Source organism: Heloderma suspectum, chromosome 6 (assembly GCF_057233095.1).
Source record: "Heloderma suspectum isolate Gila_16-S chromosome 6, 16-S_ref, whole genome shotgun sequence".
NCBI lineage: Eukaryota > Metazoa > Chordata > Lepidosauria > Squamata > Helodermatidae > Heloderma > Heloderma suspectum.
In genome coordinates, this window is record NC_139463.1 from 53758474 (window position 1) to 53785989 (window position 27516).

Genomic DNA, 27516 nt, shown 5'->3' on the forward strand with positions numbered 1-27516 from the left:
TGATTCACTCCAAGCTGTTCTTGAGGCAGCGAGGAAGCCTGCCACCAGAAAATCTTATGCTGGTAAGTGGACATGCTTTACAGCTTTTGCTAGGGACAATGGATTTGACCCGGTCCGTTGCTCTATTCAGGATGTTCTATGGTTTTTGTTGTTGCTTCATGAGCAAGGGCTTAAATGTTCTTCGCTTTGAGTTTACATAGCAGTCATTTCGGCTTCATGTCCTGGTTCTGATGGAACTTCAGTTTTCACACATCCTCTCATCCATCAGTTTTTAAGAGAAGTCAAGAATCTGTCCCCTCCAGTGAAACCTCTGGTGCCCTCATGGAGTGTATCTGTAGGTCTGCATGCACTTACAAGAAACATTGATCACGCTGCTGGAAGAAAAAGTAAGTGGACTGAAGCGGCATCAGGACTTCCAGCTGTAATTTAAGGGGTTTGACAGAAGTGGGGCACTAACCACTCAGGAAGTACAGCCAGTGGCATACACCCCCCCCCCCATCGTTGGTGGCTCATAAGGAATGGAACAAATGGCTGACAAGCAGCTGCATGGCCAGGTGTGGCCTGTTTCCTGGGTACCCCATGACCAATCAAGCAGACAAAAGGCCTGGAGGTGGTTCTGAGTGTTACATTTGCATTTGGTAGCTGTTCACTGGAACTCCCAACATGAGGTCCAAAGAGGTGTCCATGCGAGTGAAGGAGGCCATCATTAGGCTGAGGAAACAAAATAAACCCATCAGAGAGATAGCAAAAACAGTGGGAGTGGCCAGTACAACAGTTTGGAACATCCTGAAAAAGAGGGAATTAACTGGCAAGCTCAGCAACAGCAAAAGACCTGGAAGACCACGGAAGACAACTAAAGTGGATGACCGCAGAATTCTGCTCGTGGTGAAGAGGAACCCTTTCACAACATCTAGCCAGGTCAAGAACGCTCTTGCAGAGGTAGGCATGTCATTGTCAACATCTACAGTCAAGAGACAGCTTTATGAATGTAAATACAGAGGCTTTACAACAAGGTGCAAACTAGTGGTAACGCTCAAGAACTGAAAGGCCAGATTAGCCTTTGCCAGCAAACACCTAAAAAGCCTGCCCAGTTCTGGAATAAGATTCTTTGGACTGATGAAACCAAGATTAATTCATAGAATCATAGAATAGTAGGGTTGGAAGGGGCCTACAAGGCCATCGAGTCCAACCCCCTGCTCAATGCAGGAATCCAAGTCAGAGCATCCCTGACAGATGGCTGTCCAGCCTCGGCTTGAACGCCTCCAGTGTGGGAGAGCCCACCACCTCCCTAGGGAATTGGTGCCATTGTTGTATTGCTGTAACAGTCAGGAAGTTTTTCCTGATGTTCAGCCAGAATCTGGCTTCCTGTCGCTTGACCCCATGATTCCGTGTCCTGCACTCTGGGATGATCAAGAAGAGATCCAGGCCTTCCTCTGTGGCAACCTTTCAAGTACTTGAAGAGTGCTATCATATCTCCCCTCAGTCTTCTCTTCTCAAGGCTAAACATGCCCAGTTCTTTCAGTCTCTCTTCATAGGGCTTTGTTTCCAGCCCTCTGATCATCTTTGTTGCCCTCTTCTGAACCCTCTCCAGTTTGTCTGCATCCTTCTTGAAGTGTGGTGCCCAGAACTGGACACAGTACTCCAGATGAGGCCTAACCAGTGCTGAGTAGAGGGGAACTAGTACTTCCCGGGATTTGGAAGCTATGCTTCTATGAATGCAGCCCAAAAGAGCATTTGCCTTTTTTGCAGCCACATCACATTGTTGGCTCATCTTCAGCTTGTGATCGACAACAATTCCAAGATCTTTCTCGCTTGTAGTGTTGTTGAGCCATGTATCCCCCATCTTGTAACTGTGCATTTGGTTTCTTTTTCCTAGGTGCAGAACTTGGCATTTATCATTTAACTTGTACCAGAATGATGGGAAGAGAAAAGTATGGAGAAGGAAAGGAACAGCTCATGATCCAAAGCATCCGACATCATCTGTCAAACATGGTGGAGGCAATGTTACGGCATGGGCATGTATAGCTGCCAATGGAACCGGGTCCGTGGTGTTTATTGATGACCTGACTGCTGATAAAAGCAGCAGGATGAATTCTGAAGTGTATAGGGCTATACTTTCTGCTTAGATTCAGCCGAATGCTGCCAGACTGATAGGACGCCGCTTCATATTGCAGATGGATCATGACCCAAAACATACAGCAAAAGCTACCCAAGAGTTTCTGAAGGCAAAGAAGTGAGATGTTCTTCAGTGGCCACGTCAGTCACCTGATCTCAACCCAATAGAGCATGCTTTTCACTTACTGAAGACAAGATTGGAGGCAGAAAGACCCACAAACAAGCAGCAGCTGAAGGCAGCTGCAGTAAACACCTGGCAAAGCATCTCAAGGGAGGAAACTCAGCATTTGGTCATGTCCATGGGTTCCAGACTTCAGGGAGTCATTGACTGCAAAGGATTTTCATCCAGGTATTCAAGGCAATCCTTAAGTTTGAAATGATGTTGGTTTGTTCCATTACTTATGAGCCACCAACGATGGGGGGGGGGGGTGTATGCCACTGGCTGTACTTCCTGAATGGTTAGTGCCCCACTTTTGTCCAACCCCTTGAATTACAGCTGGAAGTCCTGACTTTGCTCCCATCTGGGTGTGTTTCCTTTCAACTTCATTGTGGTGGTGTACCGAGGCCAACTGCCAAAACAGTTATCCTTGTTCCAGTATTTCTGGCCCTGACTGTACATATCTCTGCACAGAAATAGAGGAGGATGAGCTTGGTAGCCCCATCGAGAGCATCTGGATCAAAATAAATGGAGCAAAGAATAAAAGGAACCTGGTGGTCGGAGTCTACTACCGGCCACCCAATCAAGGAGAAGACGAAGATGAAACTTTTGAAAAGCAAATAGCCAATGTTTTAAGGAAGCATGAAGTAGTAGTAATGGGGGACTTCAATTTCCCCGATATTTGTTGGGAGACAAATTCTGCAAAACATGGCCCCTCCAGGAAATTCCTGACTTGTGTGGCGGATAACTTCCTCCTACAGAAAGTAGAGGAAGGAACTAGAGGATCGGCTATCCTTGACTTGATCCTAACCAACAGAGATGACTTAGCAGATAAAGTAGCACTTACAGGAACTCTGGGGGAAAGCGACCCTGTTGTACTTCAGTTCTTGGTTCTAAGAGACGGAAAAGCCGAGTATAGTCAAATGCGTACCCTGGATTTTAGGAAAGCTGATTTTAATAAACTCAGAACAATGATAGGTAAGGTCCCATGGCAAGCAACTCTAATGAGAAAAGGAGTCCAAGATGGGTGGGAGCTTTTAAAAAAGGAAATTCTCAAGGCACAATTACAAACAATCCAACAAGAAGAAAAGGTGGAAGACAACAGAAGAAGCCAGTGTGGCTTCACAAGAAGCTTAGAGATGACCTGAAAACAAAAAAGGACACATATAGGAAGTGGAAGGAAGGCCAAGTAACAAAGGAAGAGAACGAGCTGAGGTTAGCGAGGGATGCTAAAAGCAACAAAAAGGCTTTTTTCAGCGATGTGCATAGTAAAAGGCAGAGGAAAGAAATGGTTATTCAGCTATTAAATAAGGATGGCAAAACGATAACAGATGACAAAGAAAAGGCAGAAGTGCTCAATTCCTACTTTGGCTCAGTCTTCTCCCAAAAGAGGGTCTATGACCCCCCTAGCAAAGGCGAAGTTCAGGCTGAAGGGGCAGGATTGCAGCTTGAGATGGATAGACATATGGTCAAGGAACAACTAATTACTTGGATTGAGTTCAAAATTCCAGGGCCAGATGAACTGCATCCTGGAGTAATAAAGGAACTGGCAGAAGAACTCTCAGAACCACTGTCTATTCTCTTTGAGAAATCATGGAGGACGGATGAAGGGCCAGATGACTGGAGGAGGGCTAATGCTGTCCCTATCTTCAAAAAGAGCAAAAAGGAGGAACCTGGGAACTACAGACCAGTCAGTCTGACATCAATCCCTGGGAAAATTCTGGAGCAGATCATAAAGCAATCCATCTGGAAGCACCTTGAAAACAATGCAGTGATGACTCGAAGCCAACATGGATTTGTCAAGAAGAAATCCTGCCAGACGAATCTGATCTCATTTTTGGATCAAGTCACCTCCCTTGTGGACCGTGGGAATGCTGTAGACATCATACCTCGACTTCAGCAAAGCTTTCGACAAAGTACCCCATGATATCCTGATGAGCAAACTAGCTCAAAGTGGGCTAGATGAAACAACGATCCGGTGGATCCACAGTTGGCTACAGAATCGGACTCAAAGAGTGCTTCTCAATGGGACCTTCTCAAACTGGGGAGAGGTAACGAGCGGGGTACCAGAGGGCTCAGTCCTGGGCCCAGTGCTCTTCAACATTTGTATTAATGACTTGGAGGAGGAGGTGCAGGGAATGCTGATCAAATTTGCAGATGACACAAAATGGGGCGGGATAGCTAATACTTTGGAAGACAGAAACAAAATTCAAAGTGATCTGGATAGACTGGAGCGCTGGGCAGAAAACAACAGAATGACATTGAAGAGGGACAAATGCCAAGTTCTGCACCTAGGAAAAAGAAACCAAATGCACAGTTACAAGATGGGGGATACGTGGCTCAACAACACTACAAGCGAGAAGCATCTTGAAGTTGTTGTCAATGACAAGTTGAAGATGAGGCAACAATGTGATGTGGCTGCAAAAAAGGCAAATTCTCTTTTGGGCTGCATTAATAGAAACATAGCTTCCGAATCCCCAGAAATACTAGTTCCCCTCTACTCAGCACTGGTGAGGCCTCATCTGGAGTACTGTGTCCAGTTCTGGGCACCACACTTTAAGAAGGATGTAGACAAGCTGGAGAGGGTTCAGAAGAGGGCAACAAAGATGATCAGGGGACTGGAAACAAAGCCCTATGAAGAGAGACTGAAAGAACTGGGCATGTTTAGCTTTGAGAAGAGAAGACTGAGGGGAGATATGATAGCGCTCTTCAAGTACTTGAAAGGTTGTCTCAGACAGGAAGGCCAGGATTTCTTCTCGATCGTGCCAGAGTGCAGGACACAGAATCATGGGCTCAAGTGACAGGAAGCCAGATTCCGGCTGAAAATGAGGAAAACATTCCTGCCTGTTAGAGCAATACGACAATGGCACCAATGACCTGGGGAGGTGGTGGGCTCTCCCACACTGGAGGCGTTCAAGATGAGGCTGGACAGCCATCTTTCAGGGATGCTCTGACTTGGATTCCTGCATTGATCAGGGGGTTGGACTTGATGGCCTTGTAGGCCCCTTCCAACCCTGTGATTCTATGAAAACCATTTGAACCGCTTCTTACAGTGGATCTTTGTCTTCTCTCCCTGAAGGTAGTGTTCCTAGGCACATCACTCTGCAGAGTTATGTGCCCTTTGAGTGGATGATCCCTACTTACGCTTTCATAGGGACAAAGTAGTACTTTGTCTTGATATTGCTTTCTTGTCTAAGGTTGTCTCTAGTTTTCATTTGAGTCAGGATATGGTTCTTCCTGCCTTTTTCGCTTTGCCCTCAATTCCAGTTGAGAAGACACTACACACCTTTGATGTTTGCGAGCCGTTGGCATTTTACAAAGCGGAATGGAGTCATTTCGCTGATCCCAGCATTTGTTTGTCTGCTATGGGGGAATCTAAGAAAGGACTCCCCATCTCCTCCCAGCGTTTAGCATCTTGGGTAGTTCAAGCGATTCAACTGGCTTATGAATTGGAGTCTTTGGACTTGTCTGGTCCAGTCACAGTGCACTCAACTAGAGCGGTAGCAGCATCAGTACCGTTTGACAGAGGGGTGTTGATACCGGATGTCTGTCAAGCTGCAACCTGGTCCACCCCTTCCACATTTGTCAAGCATTACCATCTCAATGTTCAGGCTCGCAGGGACTGCTCTTTCAGCCACACGGTGTAGTCAGAGGTTCTTCGATGAGGACACCAACCCACCTCCCTTATGTAAGCTTGTTATTCGTCCATATGTGTGATGCACAGAGACCACGAAGAAGAAAGGTTGCTTACCTGTAACTGGAGTTCTTTTAGTGGTCATCTGTGCATTCACACAACCCACCCACTATACCTGTTTTAGTGTCAGTGTCATGTTTTGGTGTTGGTACTGGAGCTCCTTGGTGCTAGGGGGCCTCAGTTGGCAGTCTCCTTTGGAACTGAGGGATTGAGCGGGAACCCGTTGGAGTATGAGGGTACAAACCCTCATAGCCAGGGTGTGATTGGACAGGTATCCTGGAGAGGGAGAGGAAATCCCTATAGGTCACAGCACAGCGCCACTCTCCATAGCCCTTAAGCCTATGCTGGTGCTGGTCAGAGAGCCCCAGTGGACACAGCTGAGAGAGATCTGCTCCTCTCAGCTCAGTAATACATACCTAAGAGCCAAAATGGCATCAAAGAATATAGTGACTGGGTTTGCATGACACGTTCACCCATCATGGGTGGCTTTCTATGGGGTGGGTTAATTATTTTAAACAACCCATGATGACAACCAGTGGGGTGTTTTAGGGGTTGTTTTACCCACAATGGATTGGTGTCTCACCTGAACCTGGGACGCCCAGTCTATCGTGGGTAGAGGGCAGTGAGCTGCTGGGCAAGAGTGGCAGAAACCCCTGCTGTTCTTGCTGAGTACAGCTGCGATCACTCTTCATGATCACAGCCAACCCACTTCCAGTGCCCCTTTTCCTTTACCAGCAACAGCCCCTCCAACTGTGCCAAAACGGCACTTTAGAGAGGCTGTCACTGGCCCCCTTTGTCCTCCATTCCTCTGTCATCCTGGTCAGTGTCACAGCCTTCCTTTTTTTTGGTTAGTCACTGATGCAAGATTATCTGCAGGGTTCCAGGGCTTCCCTTGAACCTTGGGGGTGCCCTGCTTCGATTCCCCACTTGCCCAAGTCCTCAGCAACTGTTTCTCAGGGTGCCCCACATGCTACCCCATTTCTTGTTCCCTTGTGCTTTAACCGCTTTTAACGCGATAGGGAGTGAAAAACAGGGAGGTGTGTTGGGCACCCTGAAAAACAGTTGCTGGGGCCTTGGGCAAGTGGGGATTTGAAGCAGGGCACCGGTTTTTCATAGGAAAGTAACTGCTCCCTTCACTGATTTCTGTTTTTTAAAAAAATCTTCGTGTTGTTGTATCGTCATTCTGCCGGAGCGACTGACAGCAGCTGGGGCATTGTGTTCCTGCTAAATTCCCCCACAACCAACACACTGTGGGTGGTGCACCCGATCATCTGTTCACATCTGTGTGCCTGATCATCTGTTGTTCACAAAACAGCCCCCAGTGCATGGCTACTCATCCATCAGGGGGTAGTGTGTCGTGTGTGAAATCCTTCAGTTTCAGGATTTCTCACAGCAAGTGATTGGGATTCCTGGCACCTAGAATAAACCATGAACCCTGCAAGTGTATACAGATTACCTTAATTTGCATAACTGATAGCGGTTCTAGAAGTCTACTTAGTTGTGGTGTGGATTCCATCTTCTCTCCTGCCCCTGCCCCTCCCTCAGGAGTATGGAGAGTCTTAGATCCATCTCATGGCACACAGTAGCCAGGTTCACATGGAGTGGGAAACCATGGTTTCCTGCCGTGATAAGCTGTGGCAAGCTTCAGGCTCGCTCTGCCCTCTCCTTTGCTCCACTTTTGTATGTCAGAGGAGGAGACTGAAACTTTCCATAGTTTCAAATCCTGGCTGTTCTCGCTAGCCATCGTTTAAACAAAACACCATTCCCAGAGTTTGGCTGTCATGGGTAACTGTGATTAATTTAAAATCAGAGGCAGATCTCCTTCCCTGCCACATAAAAGAGGAGGAATGGGAGCAGACAAACCTGAGGCTTGCTGAGGTTTGTGCACATATATTTGAAGCCAGCCAGTTGGACTTCCCATTAATGTAATGTAAACCCCTGTTACATCCTGGGTGAAGACAGGGTGCAACATCTGTTCCTTGGGGGTTGGACTCGATGGCCTTGTAGGCCCCTTCCAACCCTACTATTCTATACTGTTCTATGATTCTCACTATTATCAGAGTACTAGGGTTTGGGTAGGGTGGGTTACAGGGAGTGATACTGGCTAAACCAAAGAATTCACAGTGACAATCCCTTTTTAGGTTTGCCAGATGAGAAGGGCCGAATGCAGATACTCAACATCCACACTGCAAGGATGCGGACCCACCAGCTACTGGCCCCAGATGTTGATGTTACAGAGCTGGCTGTGGAGACCAAGAATTTCAGTGGTGCTGAGCTTGAGGGTCTGGTTCGCGCAGCACAGTCCACTGCTATGAACAGACACATTAAGGTTTGGTTCCCTCCACTCCATCCCAGCTCTTCAGATGACACTCGCTATGAAAGCAAGGCCGACCTTATGTTGCCTCTCTTCCTTTTTTCCCCCTACTTTTTTTTCCTCTCATAATGCTTGATCATAATTAATTTGAGTATCTCCCCAAGTTTCTTCCCCTCCTAGTTTGTGGAGAAAATTGTAAACAAGTAAAAGTTTCCATTTAAGAGGCCAGAGGTGCTTCAGGTGGACTTTCAGGAGTATGACAAACTTGCTTTCATTGTTCTTCCTGTTGCTTATAGTTGGCTAAATTCCCTGCCATTCAGTGCACACCTGTCAACCACCAGCACACCACGTGTCCTTTCCATTCTTGCCCTCCATTGTTCTGGTTCTAATATTGGTTGATGGTCTAGTCCTGGATGCATAGAAGAATTTGTGGTGCAGCTCTTCTGGAGCTGTACCACTCAGACGTCAGGTAGGGAGTGGAACCACATGTCTGAATTGTCTCCTGCATAGAATTTCCTGTACATGGAAAGCTAGCATGTCAGAGAGAAGGACCTTTAGGCCTCATTTTTTCCTTGATGTGCTAGCTTTGTATGTGATGGGGAATTTGTTTTTTTAAACATGGGGGCATCAGACTAGTTGGGATGGGGGCAGCAATACTTTCTGTTTAGATGTCCCATTCAAAGGTGTGGTGCAGGGGTGAAGGGAGCTGGTTCTCTCACCTCCAAACCTCTTCACTGCTCTAGGCACGTTTCCCCTGCCTGGCTCACTTCCATGTTATCAGAACCAGACTGGGGGTTGGGGGAGTGCCTGAAGCAGCAGAGCAGAGAGAAGAGATGTGGGAGGCGGGTTCAGCTTTTGTATTCAAATAAGACCTGCCATGAACAGGGCAGGCACATGACCAAGTGTGGCCGCTATAATGTTATGTTTGCAGAAAGAGTGCACTGAGTGCTGTTTCTGTTTGAAAACTCAAACTGATCTTGGATTTGGGAGACCTGGAAGAAAGTTCTGGCTCAGCCTTAGACTTTCTGGGTGGCTTCTGGTAATGACTGTTCTATTTCTGATGTGCCGTCTGTAAAATAGGCTGTCTGCCCATTTATTTTATTTTTATTTTAACTGATTTGAAAGATGAGTTCTATACAGGTCTATGTGTGTAAGTGCCTGCATTTCAAAGAACTTAGAAGAGAAAGGTTTATATGTACACTGCAAAGGGGCATGAAGATTGGAATTTGGTTGCTAAGACTGATGGGTGATAAGTAGGTAGCATGTGGGGAAGTGATCTGCACTCGACACCCTTCTCCAGTCACTGCATTCTGAAAGCCTTGCTCATCTCACTGTTGGTTTCCGAACTTCCATCAGATATTGTCCTTCACTTCTTCTCTGCTGCTCTGAGGGCTCAAAACTTGTTTTAAGAATCGTAAATGAGATACTACTAGGTTTTGAAATGGAAGATACTAGACTTCACACATGTACCGAATCTATAGGTCTGCACAGAAGCCTCTTTTTGTGGGTTACCCTAGTTCTGCAGAGAAGATAAGCATCTACATGTTTTGTTACTCAGCTCCTGAAGGCAGGATTTCAGAGTGGGATGTAGGTGAGTGTCTTTCTCCTTCCTTTCACTCCTTCTCCTCAACTTAAAAGGTCACTGTCCCTTTAACAGGAAACAAGTGATGTGGCATGTGAAATGTCTGGGTGAGAAGGTTAGAGATTACCCGAAACAAGTAAAAACAATTTTTATATCGGAGTATTACAATGCTGATTTTTGTTCGCCTGTAATAGGTGTAGGGTCTGGAACATGCAGGTGTTAGTGTGGCACATTAGAACAAGTGGGTTCTTCCTCATGGTCTGTGTGCATTACACATAGGGGCTCTGCACCTGCATGGAGCCCCATTTCAGGAAACTTCTATAGCTGAGTGATTTTGGCGGGATCCCTCCCCCACCGTCCCAGTGCTCATGTCCCTAACAAATTTCCACCTATTCCTTCAGTTCTCCTTTGACTGCCATTCTGGTAGCTTTGTTGGGAACTTCTGTTATTTTGTCACTGTTTTCTCTAAACTGCTGAGGTTTTATTCTATCTTTTCTATGCTGCTTTTACTTTTCTGCCTTTGCACAATTGTTTTTAGCTGGTTTATTATCTTCGAGATTGCTCAACTGCCTCAGGGTGTATTGCCTTGAAGGCACCATTTTGCAAATATGTCTGGCGTGGTCATAAACTCCCACCTGTGGACAGCCACTCCCTCTGCCTATTTTGTTTGGGAGAGGGCCATAAAGTTGATAGCTGTGCTCACTGCCAGGCTTTCACTAAATAAGCCTGAAGGAATTGGTCAGATAGACTTCAGGCAGGGTTGTGCAGAAGAGCAGTGGAGGCACTGTGGGCCCTGAAGAATCCTATGGCTCAGGCACTGATCTCCCCTCAGAGGCCTTTAGAGCCTGTTTTGACTGCTTCACCACTAGTAAGAGTGTTGGGGTGTACTTCACCCCCTCCTCTGGCTCTAACGATGGGCCAGGCTGAGCCCCTCCCTACCAGTCACTGACACTCTCAATAGCTAAAAAGCTATCTAAGAAGGCCAGGACTCTGAAATCCTCTTTGGACCCCCAAAAGAAAAAGAGAAAGGAATCGAAAAGATCAGAGGATCCTCCTCTGAAAGTGCCTCTAGTTGTTCCAGGTCCCCCACCAACAATTTATTCATTTATTTATTAGCCACCCATCTGGCAGGTTACCTGGCCACTCTAGGCAGCCTGCAATACAAATAACGCGATGGACTCACCAGTACCGATGAGGCCGATCGCTTCGGTACCGACACAGGACCCAATACAAATTGCGTCAACATCAGAGGGTGAAATAAGAAAACCTACTCTGATTCCAGATCAAGGACTACAAGATCCTTGGCCTCAATCTCCGGTCCATAGTGCTCACTGTTGACAGGGGTCCCCAGTCTCAGTGGTGTCAGACTTCTAACCATTGGGACAGAGAGAAGGAGCTCGTAGGCCCTATGAATGTAGGACTCGATCCCATCTCTGACTGGGATTGACAATATGAATGGTCTCTACCTGGGAGGATTGGTGTTCAAGACATGATAGAGATGTTCATTATGATCACCCAAGATCTCTGAGCCTCCTTCCCTTGAATGCTCCAATCAGCATTGTTACCTAGACCGCCCACTGAGAGTGTGTTTTTACCTTCTCCACTGATGCCATTACCCAGATTGTTGCCTGGGATGAGTCAGTGCGTATTACCATTGACCCCGGCTGTGACGTTCTTTTCCGGTCGCCAGGAGTCTTCTCCAATACTTCCTGATCAGTCTAATTCCTCACAGCTCTCCCTGCATAGACATCTGGCCTCAGGACCAACCATCCAGTCAGATTTATCGCCTCATTCTGGCACAGAGGATTACCAATCCAGTTTTGCTTCTTATTCATCAGTGGCACCTTTTGTCTCTTCACCAGACAGAACTATGGGGACTCAGGATTCAGCTTCCCTGTCTGAAGATATGGGCCATTTTTCTGACCAAATTCTTAGGATGACCCAGTTGTTGGGTCTTGAGATGCAATAGCCTGTCCAGAGGAATAAAGACTGGGTGTTCAACACAGTTCATACAGAGGCATCGGCACCAGTAGTGATCCTGTTTTTACTGGCTCTGTTGCAAATGGCCCAACAATCATGGAATCTTCTATGACATCCATGTCCCAGCAGCTACAGGAAAAAGATGCAGGTTTTCTGTTTACTCAGCCTCAACCCAACTCCCATCATTGTTGACTCTTCACAGGGCAGGTCACAGAGAGTTCACTCATCTGTGAGTGAAGGCCGAAGATTAGATTGATGGGACATAGAATTTATTCTTCTGCAGCCCTTGGCCTGTGCGTGTCTAACTACCAAGCAGCCATGTCCTGTTACCAGTTATTTCAGTGGGAGAAGATGGGAGCCCTTTGTGACCACTTACCTGACGATAAGAGAGATTTAGAGTCTTCCAGGTAGAGGCTATGTGTCTGTCTCCGTAACAGATTAGTACCTGTTGGCACCAGGTCGACTGCGATACTAAAAGCAAAGGTGGGTGTGGTGGCTTTGAGATGCCATGCTTGGCTACGGTCAGTGGGCCTGTTGCAGGAGGCTCAGTCCCACATTGAAGATCTGCTGTTTGATGGGGATGGACTCTTTAGTGGATGAGGCTATGGACTTTGTCCAGAAGGCAAAGAACACAGCAGGGGAGATGGTTCTGGGGTAGTCAACTCCTCTGTATAAACAACAGTGGTGGTCTTGCCAGTCACCTTGCCCACAGTCTCACCACAAATTGACCGCCTGTTTAGCAACAGACTCCTTCAGAACTGAAACGGCATTATTCATAGGCCAGGTTCTGTACCACATGTAGGAAGGGCGACACTGGCCATAAACATCGTCTTTGACTTCCCCACTCTTCTGCTTTGTCCATCTGCCTGTCACGCTGTCTTCAGAACTTGTCTGTCCCTCTTCCCGCATGGACCTGTATAACGTTGGACTCTTGGGTCCTCTCCAAAAGGGCTACAGTATTGAGTTCGATGTCCTCCCGTCTTTGGGTTGCGTCCGTACCACAGCCCCATCAACAGTGCTAAGATTAGAAGTGGATTCCCTTTTGGCAAAGGGGATGGCCCAATGTGTCCCTTCGTACCAGCTCCAGGACATCTTCTACTCCCGATACTTCAAAGTGCCGAAAAGGGTTGGGGGACTTTGGCCAATCCTGGGCCTCAGGGATGTCAACTCCTTCATCACACCCAAGAAGTTCTGAATGACTATGCTGGTGTCAGTCCTACCTCTCCTGCAGAAGGGTGATTGGTTCATGTCGGTAGATCGGAAGGACCCATACTTTTCCATCCCTATAGAGGAGACCAACCAGTGTTACCTTTGGTTCACCACCGGGCCTGACACCTGTCAGTTTCAAGTGCTGCCCTTCAGCTTTGCCGTAGTGCCGAGGGTTTTCACAAAATACATGGTGGTAATGTGTGCCCATCTCCGTGTTCAAGGGGTAGAGATCTACCCGTATATAGATGATCGGTTGCTTGTTGCCCCTATGAGGGCAAGGCTTCTCATTGTGATCTCTCTAATCTGCAGGCTCCTAGATGCCTTGGGATTCTACATGAATGAGGACAAATTGACTCTGGTGCCCATTTAGAATAGCCAGTTCATTGGGGCTTTGCAGGACTCGTTCACAGGCTGGATGTACCTTCTTCGGGATTGTGCGGTGATGCTGATTGCTTTGGCGAAGGATTGTACATAAAGTGTGTTGCTGCTGCAGTCACCATCCTGTGGCTGTTAGGGTGATGGCTGCAACCACTGCTTTTGTCCCTTTTGCTCACCTCTGGATGAGGTTTCTACAGATTTGGTTCATACATGTCTTTGATCTTGCTGAACCCAACTGCATTTACTGTGCGAGGTGCCTGGCACACTGGTAGTGAATGAATGTCACCAATCTTCAAACGGGAGTCCCCTTTCTCCAACACTCACCATCCAGGATGTTTACGACTGATGCATCCTTTATTGGTTGGGGCGCTCATTGCAGAATGTTATGGGTGCAAGACTTCTGGTAGAAAGACAAGACCTCCTGGCATAGCAACTTCCTAAAGCTGTTAGCAGTCAAGAAGGTGTTGAGGGCCTTCAATACAAACCTTCAGGACTGACTTGTCCAGGTGGTGTCAGACAGTACCATAGGGGGTTGCTATCTAAATAAGCAGGGAGGGATGAGATCTCCCTCGCTTACCAACTTAACACTCCAAATTTTCAGTTGGTGTATTCCTTGTGGGATTGGTTTAACCACTGTTGTATTGCTGGCACGGACAACGTTCTAGCAGACTGCCTGAGTTGAACTTACCAAGTGTCCTACGAGTGGCAGCTCAATTCAAAGGTGCTACAAACTTTGTCTTGATGATGGGGCTCACCTATGGTAGACCTATTTGCAACCGAGAAGAACAACATTTGCAGAAAGTTCTGAGGCAGAGCGGGAATAGGTGCAGCATTGTTAGGAGACGTGTTGCTACTCTGATGGATGGGAGCATTCTTCTATCTCTTTTCTCCTTTCCCTTTACTCACGAGCGTGTTGACAAAGATAGGGGTTGATGATACAGATTTTATCCCGATAGTCCTGTGTGGCCAAGGCAGGCATGGTTTGCACCTCTTCTTCGATGGGCCAAGTGAGAGTATGTGAGAATTCCGTCAACACCGAGCCTCCTCTTTCAGGACCAAGGTTCAACACCCGGACCTCACCCGCCAATATATGGCTTGGAGGATCAAGGAATAAACTCTATACTGCCTCTGCCAGTTCGGAATGTCCTTGATGCTGCCAGTAGCCAGCCGCCAGACTTTCTAAAGCTCAAAAGGGGGCATCTTTCTCTGCTTTCGCCACTGTTGGCAGAATTGACCCTATTCACTGTTTTGTCCAGCACGTTCTCCTGTTCTTGTTTTCATTGTCTGAGACGGGCCTGAAATACTCTTCTCTCCGAGTCTGTCTTGCAGCTATTTCAGCTTTGCACCTGGTGGTGGAGGGGTTCTCTGTTTTCTCTCAACCTATCATGCATCACTTTCTCCATGGAGTTCGGAATCTGATTAGGCAGCCAGTACCACATTAGAGTTTATCAGTAATTCTTCAGGTCTTGACATCTAAACCATTCAAGCCAGTTGCGACGGTCAACCTTCATCTCCTTTCTTGAGTAGCATCCTTGGTGGCCATCATGTCTGTTCATTGGTCGAACAAGCGGTATGCTTTGTGTGTCGATCCACCTTACATGACTTTCCATAGGGATGAGGTAGTCCTTTGTCTAGATACTGCTTTCTTGCCTGAAGTGGTGTTTGAATTTAATTTAAATCAGGATATGGTCCTTCCCACTTTCTTCCTGTCTCCTGCTTCCCCAATAGAGTTGACACTTCATACCCTTAGTGTTTTTACAAGTCACAGTCACAGTCCTTTCGCCATTTGCCGGAACTCTTCATCTGTTCTGGGGGAAACCGAAGGGATCTCCCACTGTCTTTGCAGTGGTTTGCTTCTTGGATGGTACAGACCATCGAACTGGCATATAACTTAGCGGGACTCAAACTGTCTGGCTAAGTGAGGGCGTGCTCAACCAGAGCATTGGCTATGTCAGTAGCATTTGGAAGAGGTGTCACTCTCCTGGACATTTGCTGGGCTGCAATGTGGTTAAGGCCATTGACATTTGTGAAGCACTGCCCTCTGGATGTGCAAGCTAGGGCAGATTGCTCATTTGGCTGAGCTGTTCTTTGCCCTATCCTGATGTAACACACCATCCCACCTCCAGTAAGTCATCTTGCTCTTTGCCCATATGTGTGATGCACAGAGACCATGAAGAAGGAGGGCATGCTGCTCACCTATAACTGTGGTTCTTGGGATGGTAATTTGTGCATTCATAATTTGTGCACCCACCAACCCCGCTTTGGTGTCAGTGATGGTACCGAGGTTCCTTTCTCAGTTCTGAGGCCACAATACACAGTCTCAGGGAACTGAGGGAACAGGGGAGAACCTGTTAGGGACATGCGCACTGGGATAGTGGGGAAGGGTTCCCACCAAAATTCCTCAGTTATAGAAGTTTCCCAGAATGGGGCTCTGCACAGGCGGAGAGCCCATATGTCTGAACGCAGAGATGACCACTCGAAGAGCCACAGTTACAGGTAAGCAATCTGTCCTGTTAGTGTGGCACATGCAGGTGTTAGTGTGAGTGCTTTGCAAAGTGTGAGTGCTTTGATTTTAGGAAGGAAGGAGCGCCATTGGAACAGTAGAGGGCAGGGGGAGATAAAGCAGCAGAAGGCAGTTAGGTCATTATGGGAGTGGGGAGCACAACAGAGTGTGGGTTGATCCTAAGCTGTCTCTTGTATTAGAGAGCTTGAGTAGCCTTGGTGAAAATACCCCCTGGGTTGAAGGTACTGCTGCTCAATGCCAGGTCAGTGAATGGGAAAACAAGAGCCATCCAGGGCATGATCCCGGCTGAGTGTGCCAACCTGGCCTGTATCACAGAGACCTGGTTGGATGAGACTGGGGGAGCAAATCTCTCCCATCTTTGCCTGCCTGGGTCCTACATGTTGCAGTCTGTGATTCTGTACCCCTGTCCAAGTGCTCCATTCTGCAGGCTTCCAGTTTCAAGTGTGTGTATCTGAAGGTGTTGGGCCAGAATAGGAATTACGTTAATATACCTTCTGCCCCTTCCTGAGCAAGTTGGGTGGGTCTCAGGGGAGGTGCTGGAATCTCCTTGGCTTGTTGTGCTGGGGGACTTCAATACACATGCCGAGGCCACCTTGTTGGGAGTGGCTCAGTAATTCATAGCCTCTATGGCAACCATGGGTCTGTCTGAATTAGTATCTGGCCCCACTCATTTGGCAGGCCACACTTTGGAACTGGTTTTCTGCATTGAGTGGGATCGTGGTGATCTGGAGTGGAGGAACTTTTTATATTTCTATTGTCATGGACAGATCTCTGCCTGGTGGGGATTAGATTTACTGGGACTCAGCAGGGGCAGGGGGGCCAATTAAGATGGTCCGCCACAGGGAACTGATGGATCTGGATGGTTTTCTGACAGCTCTTGGGGATTTTCCTGTCACCTCAGCAGGCAATTCTGGTTGAACTCTGGAGTGGGGAAATGGCCCAGGCGACTGACAAAATTGCTTCTGAGCATCCTCCCCCGTGGAGTGGAGCTAACTGAACTAGGGATGTACAGATTCCCACTGTCTGTTCCGGTGTGGAATCTGTGGACGGGGGAGGCGTTCCATTCCCCTCCCCCCCCCCGAATCCTCCGGAGCGTCTCTGTTCCACCAGGTTTCCACGGAGCCACACCAGCTATAGGGCTGCTTACCTTGCCAGCCAAAGCCGTTCACCTCCTCCGCGCCCATTGCCATTTCTTTAATAAAAAAAAAAGTGATCGGCAGGATGTGCCCATAGACTTATATGGAAATATAGACGTGAATCTTGCGTATACGTCTATGTGTCCATAGGCTTATACGCAAGATTCGTGGCTCTATTTGCATATAAGTCTATGGGCACATCCTGCTGAGCGCCTTTTTTTTTTTTTTTTTTTTAAGAAATGGCAATTGGCGCAGAGGAGGCGAACGGCTCCAGTGGAAGAAGCAGCCAAGTGCCGTTCTGCCTCCAATCCACCTGGAGTGGAAGTAAGTGGTGCCGATCCGCCGCGGATTCCTGAGGTTGGATTCCAAAGAATCCAGCCTCATTTGAGGCTAAACTGAACTCCCTGGATCCCTAAACTTAACTCCCTGGATTTCCAGGGAACTGCAGACTCTGAAACAAGTGGGACGTTGACTAGAGTGACGGTGGCAGAAAACTCAGAACAAGTCCAGTCAAACATCCATCTATTCATTCATTCATTAGATTTATTAGCCACCCATCTGGCCAGCTACCTGGCCACTCTAGGCAGCATACAGTACAAATAACACAAAATACAACCAATTTACACAATCAACTGAACAAAACAACATTGCTCTAAAAAATCCTAACCCACCCCAAATGCCCGCCTGAACAGCCAGGTTTTGGAGCCCGGCGGAAGCTCATCAAAGAGGGGGCATGGCGGAGGTCACTAGGGAGGGAGTTCCACAGACAGAAGGCCTTCCGAGGCTGATCTCGTTGAGCGGCATCCCTGGTGTTGCTGGAGGCACCCCTTAAGATAGGCTGGGCTGGAACCGTGCAGGGTTTTAAAGGTCAATGCCAACACCTTGAATTGGGCCCAGAAAACAACTGGTAGCCAGTGCAACTCCTTCAGCACTGGAGTGATGTAGTCTCGCCGATGGCTGCCTTTAATCAGGCGGGCTGCCACATTCTGCACCAGCTGCAACTTCCAAATCTTCAAGGGTAACCCCACATAGAGTGCATTACAGTAGCCTAGGCGAGAGGAGACCAGGGAAGCTTCATATAGGTGTAAAATAACATCAGGGAGAGAATAGAACCTTGTGGCACCCCGCAAGTGAGCAACCAAGGGTCTGAAGTCTCCTCCCCCAGAGTTCCCCTCTGGTACCTGCCAGAGAGGAAGGAATGGAACCACTGTAATATGGTGTCCCCTATGTCCAACTCCTCCAGGCGGTCCAGGAGGATACCATGGTCAACGGTAGCAAAAGCCACTGAGAGATTGAGGAGATCAAAGAAGGAGCATTCACCCCTATCCAGAGCCCTCCCCATATCCACCAGGGCAACCAAAGCCATTTTTGTCCCATGCCCAGGCCTGAAGCCTGATTGAAATGGATCCGGATAATCGGCTTCTTCCAAGTGTGCCTGCAACTGCAATGCCACCACCCGCTCAATCACTTTACCGAAAAATAGCAGATCCGAGACCGGGCAAAAGTTGTTCAAGTCTTGAGGATCCAAGGAGGGCTTCTTTAATAGTGGTCTTATCACTCCCTCCTCGAAGGCTGATGGCATCACTCCCTCTTCCAGGGAGGCATCCACCACCGCCTTGATCCCCTCCCTAAGTCTCTTTCTGCAGCTCATAATGAGCCAAGTTGGGCAAGGATGGAGTAAGCAGGTGGTTGGCCTTAAAGATGAAAGCAGCTTGTCCACTTCCTCTGAAGGAAGAAGCTGGAACCTATCCCATACAACCGGTCTGCCACTGGCTGCCGCTCGTTCACTAATTGTATCCATAGCACACGGAATAGCACTCCTGAGCTTTGTCGATTTTATCCACAAAGTGCTTTGCAAACTCATCACAGGAGGCCTTAGAATGCTCCATTGGTTCTGGAACAATTGCACCGACCAGGTTCCAGGCCACTTGGAACAGCCTCCTGGGACAGCACTCTGTGGATGCGATAGAGGCAGCATAAAAATTCTTTTTTGCTGCTCTTATCACTACATGGTAGGCTGAAGCTACAGCTCTAACCCATGTCCGATGGTCTTCCGAGCGAGATTTCCTCCACCGGCACTCTAGCCGTCTCACCTCCTGCTTCAGAGCTCGCAACCATGAGGTGAAGCATGGTGCAGCCTGAGCTCTGTTCAGAGGGAGAGGGTGTTTCAGAGCCACACGGTCTAATGCCCTGGTGATTGCAGCATTCCATCCATCCATCAGGATCTTGACCAACTGGCCGTTTGCGTGCTCCAAAGAATCCCCAAGTGCAGTCAGGAATCCATTTGGATCCATAAGACGCCTGGGGCGGACCATCTTAATGGGTCCTCCATCCCTGCAGAGAGGTTGTGGAACCAAGAAGTCCAACCCCTCCAGGTAGTGATCTGACCATGGCAAGGGGCTGGCAGATATACCCCTGATTTCCAGATCACTCCCCACCTCTCTGGAAACAAACACAAGGTCTAACGCATGACCGGTGGGCCCAGCTGGAATAGGGTGCGGCTCCCAGGAAGCCATGGTCTCCATGAAGTCCCGAGGCACCCCCACGAGGATGGCCGCCGAATGTTCATTAAAGTCCCCAACACCAACACGTTAGGGGACTGCACAGGCACATCAGAGACGACCTCAAGCACCTTGGCCAGGGAGTCTGTCGGGCAGTGGGGTGGATGGTGCACTAGCAGAATCCCCAGACTGCCCTTCGGGCCCAACCTCCAGTACATGCACTCAGCAACCCTGATCTCCCGGAGAGGGAGTCTGGTGAGGAACAAGGACTCCCAGTAGATAATGGCCCCTTCCCCTCCCTGACCCTCGGCGGCTGCGCATACAAAAATCCAGCCAGGCAAACGGCCACCAGAGTGGGAGCAGCGGCCTCGTCCAGCCAGGGCTCCGTAATACATGTCAGGTCTGCACCCTCGTTCAGGATCAGGTCGTGGGTGAGAGATGTTTTATGGGCAACGGACCTGGCATTACCCAGCAGCAGATGAAGGCCAGAGGATGGAGTCATGCATCCCCCAGCCATCCTACGGCTCTGGACAGGCCTGGAACAGGGGACAGATATTACGCATCTCTCTCCTGTTCCCCTTACCCAGCATGGCCTGCCCCTAGCACTCCGCCAGCATCCGCCGCCCAGCCTCGCTATGTTCTGGCCCCCAGAACTCTCCTCACTGCCTCCGCCAGGTGGACACATGCGTCCCTCGCTTCCGCCTATCAGGCGGGCACCCCACCCCTAAAGCCACAAACACAACCCCAAAGCCCACCGCCCACCAGCAATTTTCAAAAGCTACAACCCAGGCCCTCTGCTCCTCTGTGGCTCCCCTGAGTGGCTCACCCAAATGATAAGCCTTTCGGGGTCCACCGAAAGCTGTGTGCTCTTTCAGCAGGGAGGGGTGGAGCGAGCTCCCTGCAGCTCCTCCCTCTCTGGGCGATGTGCAGGACCAGGTTGGCCTCCCCCCGTGATGATGCTCTTCCCGGGAGGCAGGAACTGCAGCCCCCCAGTGGCCCTTGGTTCTCCAGCCGATGGATGAGGCCAGAGTGCGCAGTCCCAGGGAACTGTCAGTTCTAGAGCTAGAGCCAGGCGAGAGCTCATTTGAAAGCTGCTAAAAAGTCATTTTTCCACAGATTTATGCCTGTGCACCTTTAGACATACAACCTTAAAACTTGAAGGGATCTTTTTAACATTGAGCACTGAGTGTCCTACAGCTTGGAACCTTAAGGTTAATGTAGGGGATCTGGAGATTAAAGACATCTTAATCTGCTTAATCAGGAGTAATTTATTAAAAGGAATTGAAATATATATTCAAAAGGCCAGACTGAGGTAAGAGGCATTGCATTGGGTTAAGTTTATTCATATGAACAAATAGTTCTGATTATTAAGACACGCACATTAAAAGCAATAGTTCAGTGCACAGGTAAGCAACACGTGGCCCGCATGTGGCCCCTGCCACCCCCAAATTCAGAGAAAACATTTTGGGGGGAAGAAAAATGGTGGCCATAGTGGCTATGGAGCACCAGAAAGATCAAATGTGGCTGGTTTGTAGCTGCTGCGTTTTTAAGTCTTTTAATTATTTTTTTGACACTTGGGTTGGGGGTGTGGCCCGTGGGAGCCCAGGGTGTGAAAATGGCCCCCAGACCTCCTGCAGTTGCCCACCCCTGGTTCAGAGTAATTGACTAGCAGATTGAGTGCAGCGGGGAGGTGTCCTGGAAGCAGAGGAGGAGGGCCATGGATGTGGCCACCGGCAGGGAGGGGAAGGAGCCTGATAGTGGGCCTAGCTGAGCTTGTGAGGAAAAGAGAAAGGTAGCCAGTGAGAGCAATAGGGTGCCTCTTCAGCATCCAAGAGAGAGAAAGCGGGGGAGGGGGGAAGGAGGTTCCACAAGATTCCTCTTGTGGGAGAGAGTGAGCCTTCTTTGGGTCAAAGGAGTCCTACCTATTGGGCTGACAGAATCCCGCTTCTGTGCCCCAAACTCCAGTTTAATTATTAAAATTCAAATAGTGGCAAAAATTCTTTCTCTTTTGGCTCATCAAAACTAAAATGAGTTGCTGAAAGGCTTAAAAAGTATTACTTTGGGATTAAACTGGTCTAACAATCCTTAAAATGGAAGGTAAAAATTAACAGGTTACTGAGTACATTTAGCTGTTCATTCTCCCGGGCTGATGTCAAGTCTAACTGCAAATATGGAAGTGATATTCAAGGAGGGGAAGAGGTCAAGGAATCAAGTTTGGAAAGCAATAGTCATACCAGAGGGGTGATGGCTTGAGTGTCAAGCCTGGCAGATTTCTCCTGTCCTTTCCCAAGCAGGAATGAAACTGCCTTTTCCATGTCAAAAACAGCAGAATATTGGGGTGTCTGGCAACAAAGATTAGTCGGTGGCAAAGACATTGTACTTTTCTGCCACCATTGCATCTGCACAGAGTTGCCCAATGGAGCTTTTTCAGGTGGTCAAAGGCTTATTATAATCTGGCCCATGAGAAGAAGAGGTGGACCACTCAATAGCCCCTTGTGGCCAATTTTTGTGACACTTTTGCAGATAAAATCAATCATATCCATGCCAGCCTGGATGCCATCGTTGATACAAGTCCAATGCACATAACTTTGGTCCCTACTTGTCCAGTTACAGTGGATAATTTTCAATTTGTACAGCCCAAGGATGTGCACAGGATCCTTGCAGAGGTGAGGCACGTATGTGCTTGATCCTTGCTCTTCCTGGCTTTTAAAAGCAGCCGGGGGGGGGGGGGGGGTAGACTGGCTGAGTGGGCAAAGGTAGTGATCAATGCCTCTTTACAACAAGGTGTGATTCTTGCCTGAAAGAGGCAGTGGAAAGACCTCTGTTTTAAAAAAACAACCACCCACCCCTCCCTGAGCCCCACTGTATTGGATAATTTCCAGCCGGTCTCCAATGTTCCATTCTTGAGCAAGGTGCTGGAGCGTGTGGTGGCTTCTCAGCTCCAGGGGTTTCTCAATCAGGCGGATTATCTAGATCCACTTCAATCTGGCTTCCAGCCTGGTTCTGCGAGCCTGCCCGGGTTTCAGGATCATCAGGAGAGGCCCCTCTCTTGATATTGCCACCCCCAGAGGCACATTTGGTGGGAATGAGAGAGGCCCTCCTCGGTCGCTTTGGTAGTCCTTGCCGGGGGAGGCTCAGCTGGCTCCCCTGTTGCCATCCCTCCACCAGCAGGCAAGGGCATTTTTATTCAAGCAGCCTTTGGCATGGAAGTTGGTCTGTTGGGTTGGGTGCTTTTTATTCTTTTATTGTGTTTCTGTTTGGTTTTGTGTTTTAATGTATTTGTTTTATTACTATTTTAATTATGTTTTTACTTTAAATGTTGGATTTTATTGTTAGCGGCCTTGATTGCTGTCTCCTGGTAGAAAGGTGGGGCATAAATCAAATGAGCTTCACAAACTTCTCCTCTTCACACACCACCCCCTCAACCTTTCAGGATTGAATTACCAAGCTAGTTATCTTGTGCAAGTTTACCATAACCCAGTCTCCTTTCCTGCATGTAATGTGTTGGTTATTTCACCTTCAGGGAGAGGAGATGAAAACATGGGGTGGCCTTGTTATGGGAAGACTGCATGCATTGTTGCAGTACTCTCTATTCCTGCAGCCCAGACGTGCCCCATGTCACAGGGGTCCCCCACCTTCCCACATGCCTGATGGGAACCACTGAGGTCCACAGTGGTGAAGAAAGTGCAAAGTCCAGACAAGAGTTCAAATCAGCTATGTTGACAATTTCGCACAATTACGGGGGATTCCACATAACTTGATGAGTGCGAGGCACAGACAGGTGGGAAGAAAAAGGAATGCCCAATGCAGTTCTGTTTCCAAATGGTCCTTTTGAGGATAATGGTTTAGCCACACTTTCCCATGTTATTTAAATGGACATAGCATTTCTTTATGTTCTTTCAGGGCTTCCTAGCGTTCTCACTAGTTGCCTATAGCAACTGTGTTTATGAATGCAGTCTTCTAGCTGACTGCCTTATAACATGCCATCTCCTGTTGTGATCAGGCCACCACCAAAGTGGAAGTTGATACAGAGAAGGCGGAATCCCTGCAGGTGACCAGAGGAGACTTCTTTGCTTCTCTGGAGAATGACATCAAGCCGGTGAGTGGACCCCTTTGAGTTCTTGCTGCTGGACATTGACGCAGCCAGTCTGGGTGCTTCCCACCCTGGCTAATGAAGGCAGGCTGGGATGGCTTGATGCTACTGCTTGTCTCAACAGTATCAACTTCTCTTCATCCTGTAGGCATTTGGAACCAATCAGGAGGATTATGTAAGCTACATCATGAATGGCATTATTAAATGGGGTGACCCTGTCACCCGGGTGCTGGATGATGGGGAGCTTCTTGTTCAGCAGGCCAAAAACAGTGACCGTACCCCCTTGGTCAGTGTCCTTTTGGAAGGTGAGCATTCCTTTCTGCATTATCTGCTCTACAAGGGATGGACAACGTGCCGTGCACTCTTAGAAAAACTACTAGGCCTAAGAATGTGCTAGCATTTGGGTTGTCCTGTGATTTGGATGAGAAAATCACTGGAACCTTGAAGAGATTAAGCAAGGCTGTATCTTTGCCATGCTGGTAGGAAGACTCATGGAAGCGCAATTCAGACATGATATCAAACCATGGTTAAAGAACCCATTTTAAAATGGGAAGTGGTATATAACTATTATAAAATAAATAAATATAAAAACAGCACAAGGATAAAACAAAATGAACCAGTTAAAACAGTTTAGCCAAAGTTAAAAGCCTGGGAAGACCCCTGACCACCCAAAATAACTCCTTTGGATGATGCTGGGGTGAGCAGTGTTGCTATTCTGTTCTGAGCATCCCACTTCAGGAACACACTCTTGAAACTGGGAGACTGCTAGATGGAGCACATGGGCAGGCAGGTAGGAATGATTTGTGTTGCAAAGGAGTCTATGCAGCATTCAAGATACATAACTGTTTTAAGAACTGGGAAATGAATGCACATCTCAGCCAAGTGTCTTTTCACTCCAGACATACAAATGGCTTTAGTCAAGGCCTTTTTGTTTCTTTGGGCCTGGTTGAATTTGCTATTCCCAATTACTCAGTTCTGTCTGTCCTGGGATATATTTTTTTCCCCCACACAGGTCCCCCACACAGTGGGAAGACAGCCCTGGCTGCAAAGATTGCAGAAGAATCTAACTTCCCCTTTATCAAGATCTGCTCTCCTGATAAGATGATTGGCTTTTCAGAAACTGCCAAGTGTCAGGCGATTAAGAAGGTATGTACTGCAAATCTGTTCTCTGTGCCATGTTTTTGTCTGATGGCATGGGCATTGGGTCATTTTTGCTACCGCGCTGTCTATGCTTGGTGGTTTGTTGAAATATTATGAGCTAACTGGGCAGATCTGTCCAGTTCTGGGCACCACACTTTAAGAAGGATGCAGACAAACTGGAGAGGGTTCAGAGGAGGGCAACAAAGATGATCAGAGGACTAGAAACAAAGCCCTATGAAGAGAGACTGAAAGAACTGGGCATGTTTAGCCTTGAGAAGAGAAGACTGAGGGGAGATATGATAGCACTCTTCAAGTACTTGAAAGGTTGTCAAAGAGAAGAAGGCCAGGATCTCTTCTCGATCATGCCAGAGTGCAGGACACGGAATAATGGGCTCAAGTGACAGGAAGCCAGATTCCGGCTGAACATCAGGAAAAACTTCCTGCCTGTTAGAGCAATACGACAATGGCACCAATTCTCTCGGGAGGTGGTGGGCTCTCCCACACTGGAGGCGTTCAAGACGAGGCTGGACAACCATCTGTCAGGGATGCTCTGACTTGGATTCCTGCATTGAGCAGGGGGTTGGACTTGATGGCCTTGTAGACCCCTTCCAACCCTACTATTCTATGATTCTATGATCTAAGTTCAAATCAAGCACAATGACTGGTGTCTGTTGTAGCAGATAGAGGGGCGTGTGTTCTAGATGGTGTTGAGAGCCTCCATCACCCTTTCCTTTTCAAAAAGTCATCCTCCATGTGTAGACGGTGATGGAAACATGTGGGGAGTACACTCCCTCTCCCCTACATATTTGGCCTACCTGAATAAATAATGCCTGAATAGGGCTTAAATCAAAATAAAGTACCATAATTTATCTGGCTTAAGTAGAGAAGCTCCACCCACCTAGCATGATAGAGGAACCTCCACAGAGATAGAGGCATACAGGAACCTCCACAACTTCTATTTGGATGAATATATAGAGCGAAACAAAAAGATTCACTTTAAAGATTCACCGCTGTCTATTCTCTTTGAGAAATCATGGAGGACGGGGGAAGTGCCAGATGACTGGAGGAGGGCTAACGTTGTCCCTATCTTCAAAAAGGGTAAAAAGGAGGAACCTGGGAACTACAGACCAGTCAGTCTGACATCAATCCCTGGGAAAATTCTGGAGCAGATCATAAAGCAATCCATCTGGAAGCACCTTGACAACAATGCCGTGATGACTCGAAGCCAACATGGATTTGTCAAAAACAAGTCCTGCCAGACAAATCTGATCTCATTTTTTGATCAAGTAACGTCCCTTGTAGACCATGGGAATGCTGTAGACATCATATACCTCGACTTCAGCAAAGCTTTCGACAAAGTGCCCCATGATATCCTGATGAGCAAACTAGCTCAAAGTGGGCTAGATGAAACAACGATCCGGTGGATCCACAGTTGGCTACAGAATCGGACTCAAAGAGTGCTTATCAATGGGACCTTCTCAAACTGGGGAGATGTAACGAGCGGGGTACCGCAGGGCTCAGTCCTGGGCCCAGTGCTCTTCCACATTTTTATGAATGACTTGGAGGAGGAGGTGCAGGGAATGCTGATCAAATTTGCAGATGACACAAAATTGGGAGGGATAGCTAATACTTTGGAAGACAGAAACAAAATTCAAAGTGATCTGGATAGACTGGAGCGCTGGGCAGAAAACAACAGAATGACATTGAAGAGGGACAAATGCCAAGTTCTGCACCTAGGAAAAAGAAACCAAATGCACAGTTACAAGATGGGGGATACGTGGCTTAACCACACTACAAGCGAGAAGGATCTTGGAATTGTTGTCGATCACAAGCTGAATATGAGGCAACAATGTGATGTGGCTGCAAAAAAGGCAAATGCTATTTTGGGCTGCATTCATAGAAGCATCGCTTCCAAATCCCGGGAAGTACTAGTTCCCCTCTACTCAGCACTGGTTAGGCCTCATCTGGAATACTGTGTCCAGTTCTGGGCACCACACTTTAAGAAGGATGCAGACAAACTGGAGAGGGTTCAGAGGAGGGCAACAAAGATGATCAGGGGACTGGAAACAAAGCCCTATGAAGAGAGACTGAAAGAACTGGGCATGTTTAGCCTTGAGAAGAGAAGACTTAGGGGAGATATGATAGCACTCTTCAAGTATTTGAAAGGTTGTCACAGAGAAGAAGGCCAGGATCTCTTGTTGATCATCCCAAAGTGCAGGACACGGAATAATGGGCTCAAGTGACAGGAAGCCAGATTCCGGCTGAACATCAGGAAAAACTTCCTGACTGTAAGAGCAATACCACAATGGAACTGATTACCTGGGGAGGTGGTGGGCTCTCCCACACTGGAGGCGTTCAAGACGAGGCTGGACAGCCATTTGTCAGGGATGCTCTGACTTGGATTCCTGCATTGAGCAGGGGGTTGGACTCGATGGCCTTGTAGGCCCCTTCCAACCCTACTATTCTATGATTCTATGAAAATTCAAAGCATTTGACCACCTCCTCTTTAGAATGCAGATATTTCTCCAAGACCTCTGAGCCACCGTTAATACTGTGCTCTTCCAAATTTAAGGAAAACATTTCACCAAAATGTGCAAGGGGGGGGGTTGCGTCATTTGATAGTACTCAATACAGATGGGCAAGAAGGTGCTTGATTTTCCAAAAATTGGGGGCATTTCCTGTCTCAAGAATTC

General features: G+C 47.9%; 1 protein-coding gene across 7 annotated transcripts in view; it reads left to right on the plus strand.

Moving 5' to 3' along the window:
• The window catches only part of NSF (N-ethylmaleimide sensitive factor, vesicle fusing ATPase), a 169085-nt gene that overhangs the window by 102371 nt on the left and 39198 nt on the right, over positions 1-27516 (plus strand). For all 7 annotated transcript variants that reach the window (XR_014783791.1, XR_014783792.1, XM_084804364.1 and 4 more), the window contains 4 exons: positions 8108-8295; positions 23594-23689; positions 23832-23988; positions 24696-24829. Coding sequence is in view for 5 of the 7 variants with exons in the window: in XM_084804364.1 (XP_084660490.1) it covers positions 8108-8295; positions 23594-23689; positions 23832-23988; positions 24696-24829 (575 nt within the window). In the remaining 2 variants the exon portion in view is untranslated. The remainder of the gene's footprint in view (positions 1-8107; positions 8296-23593; positions 23690-23831; positions 23989-24695; positions 24830-27516) is intronic.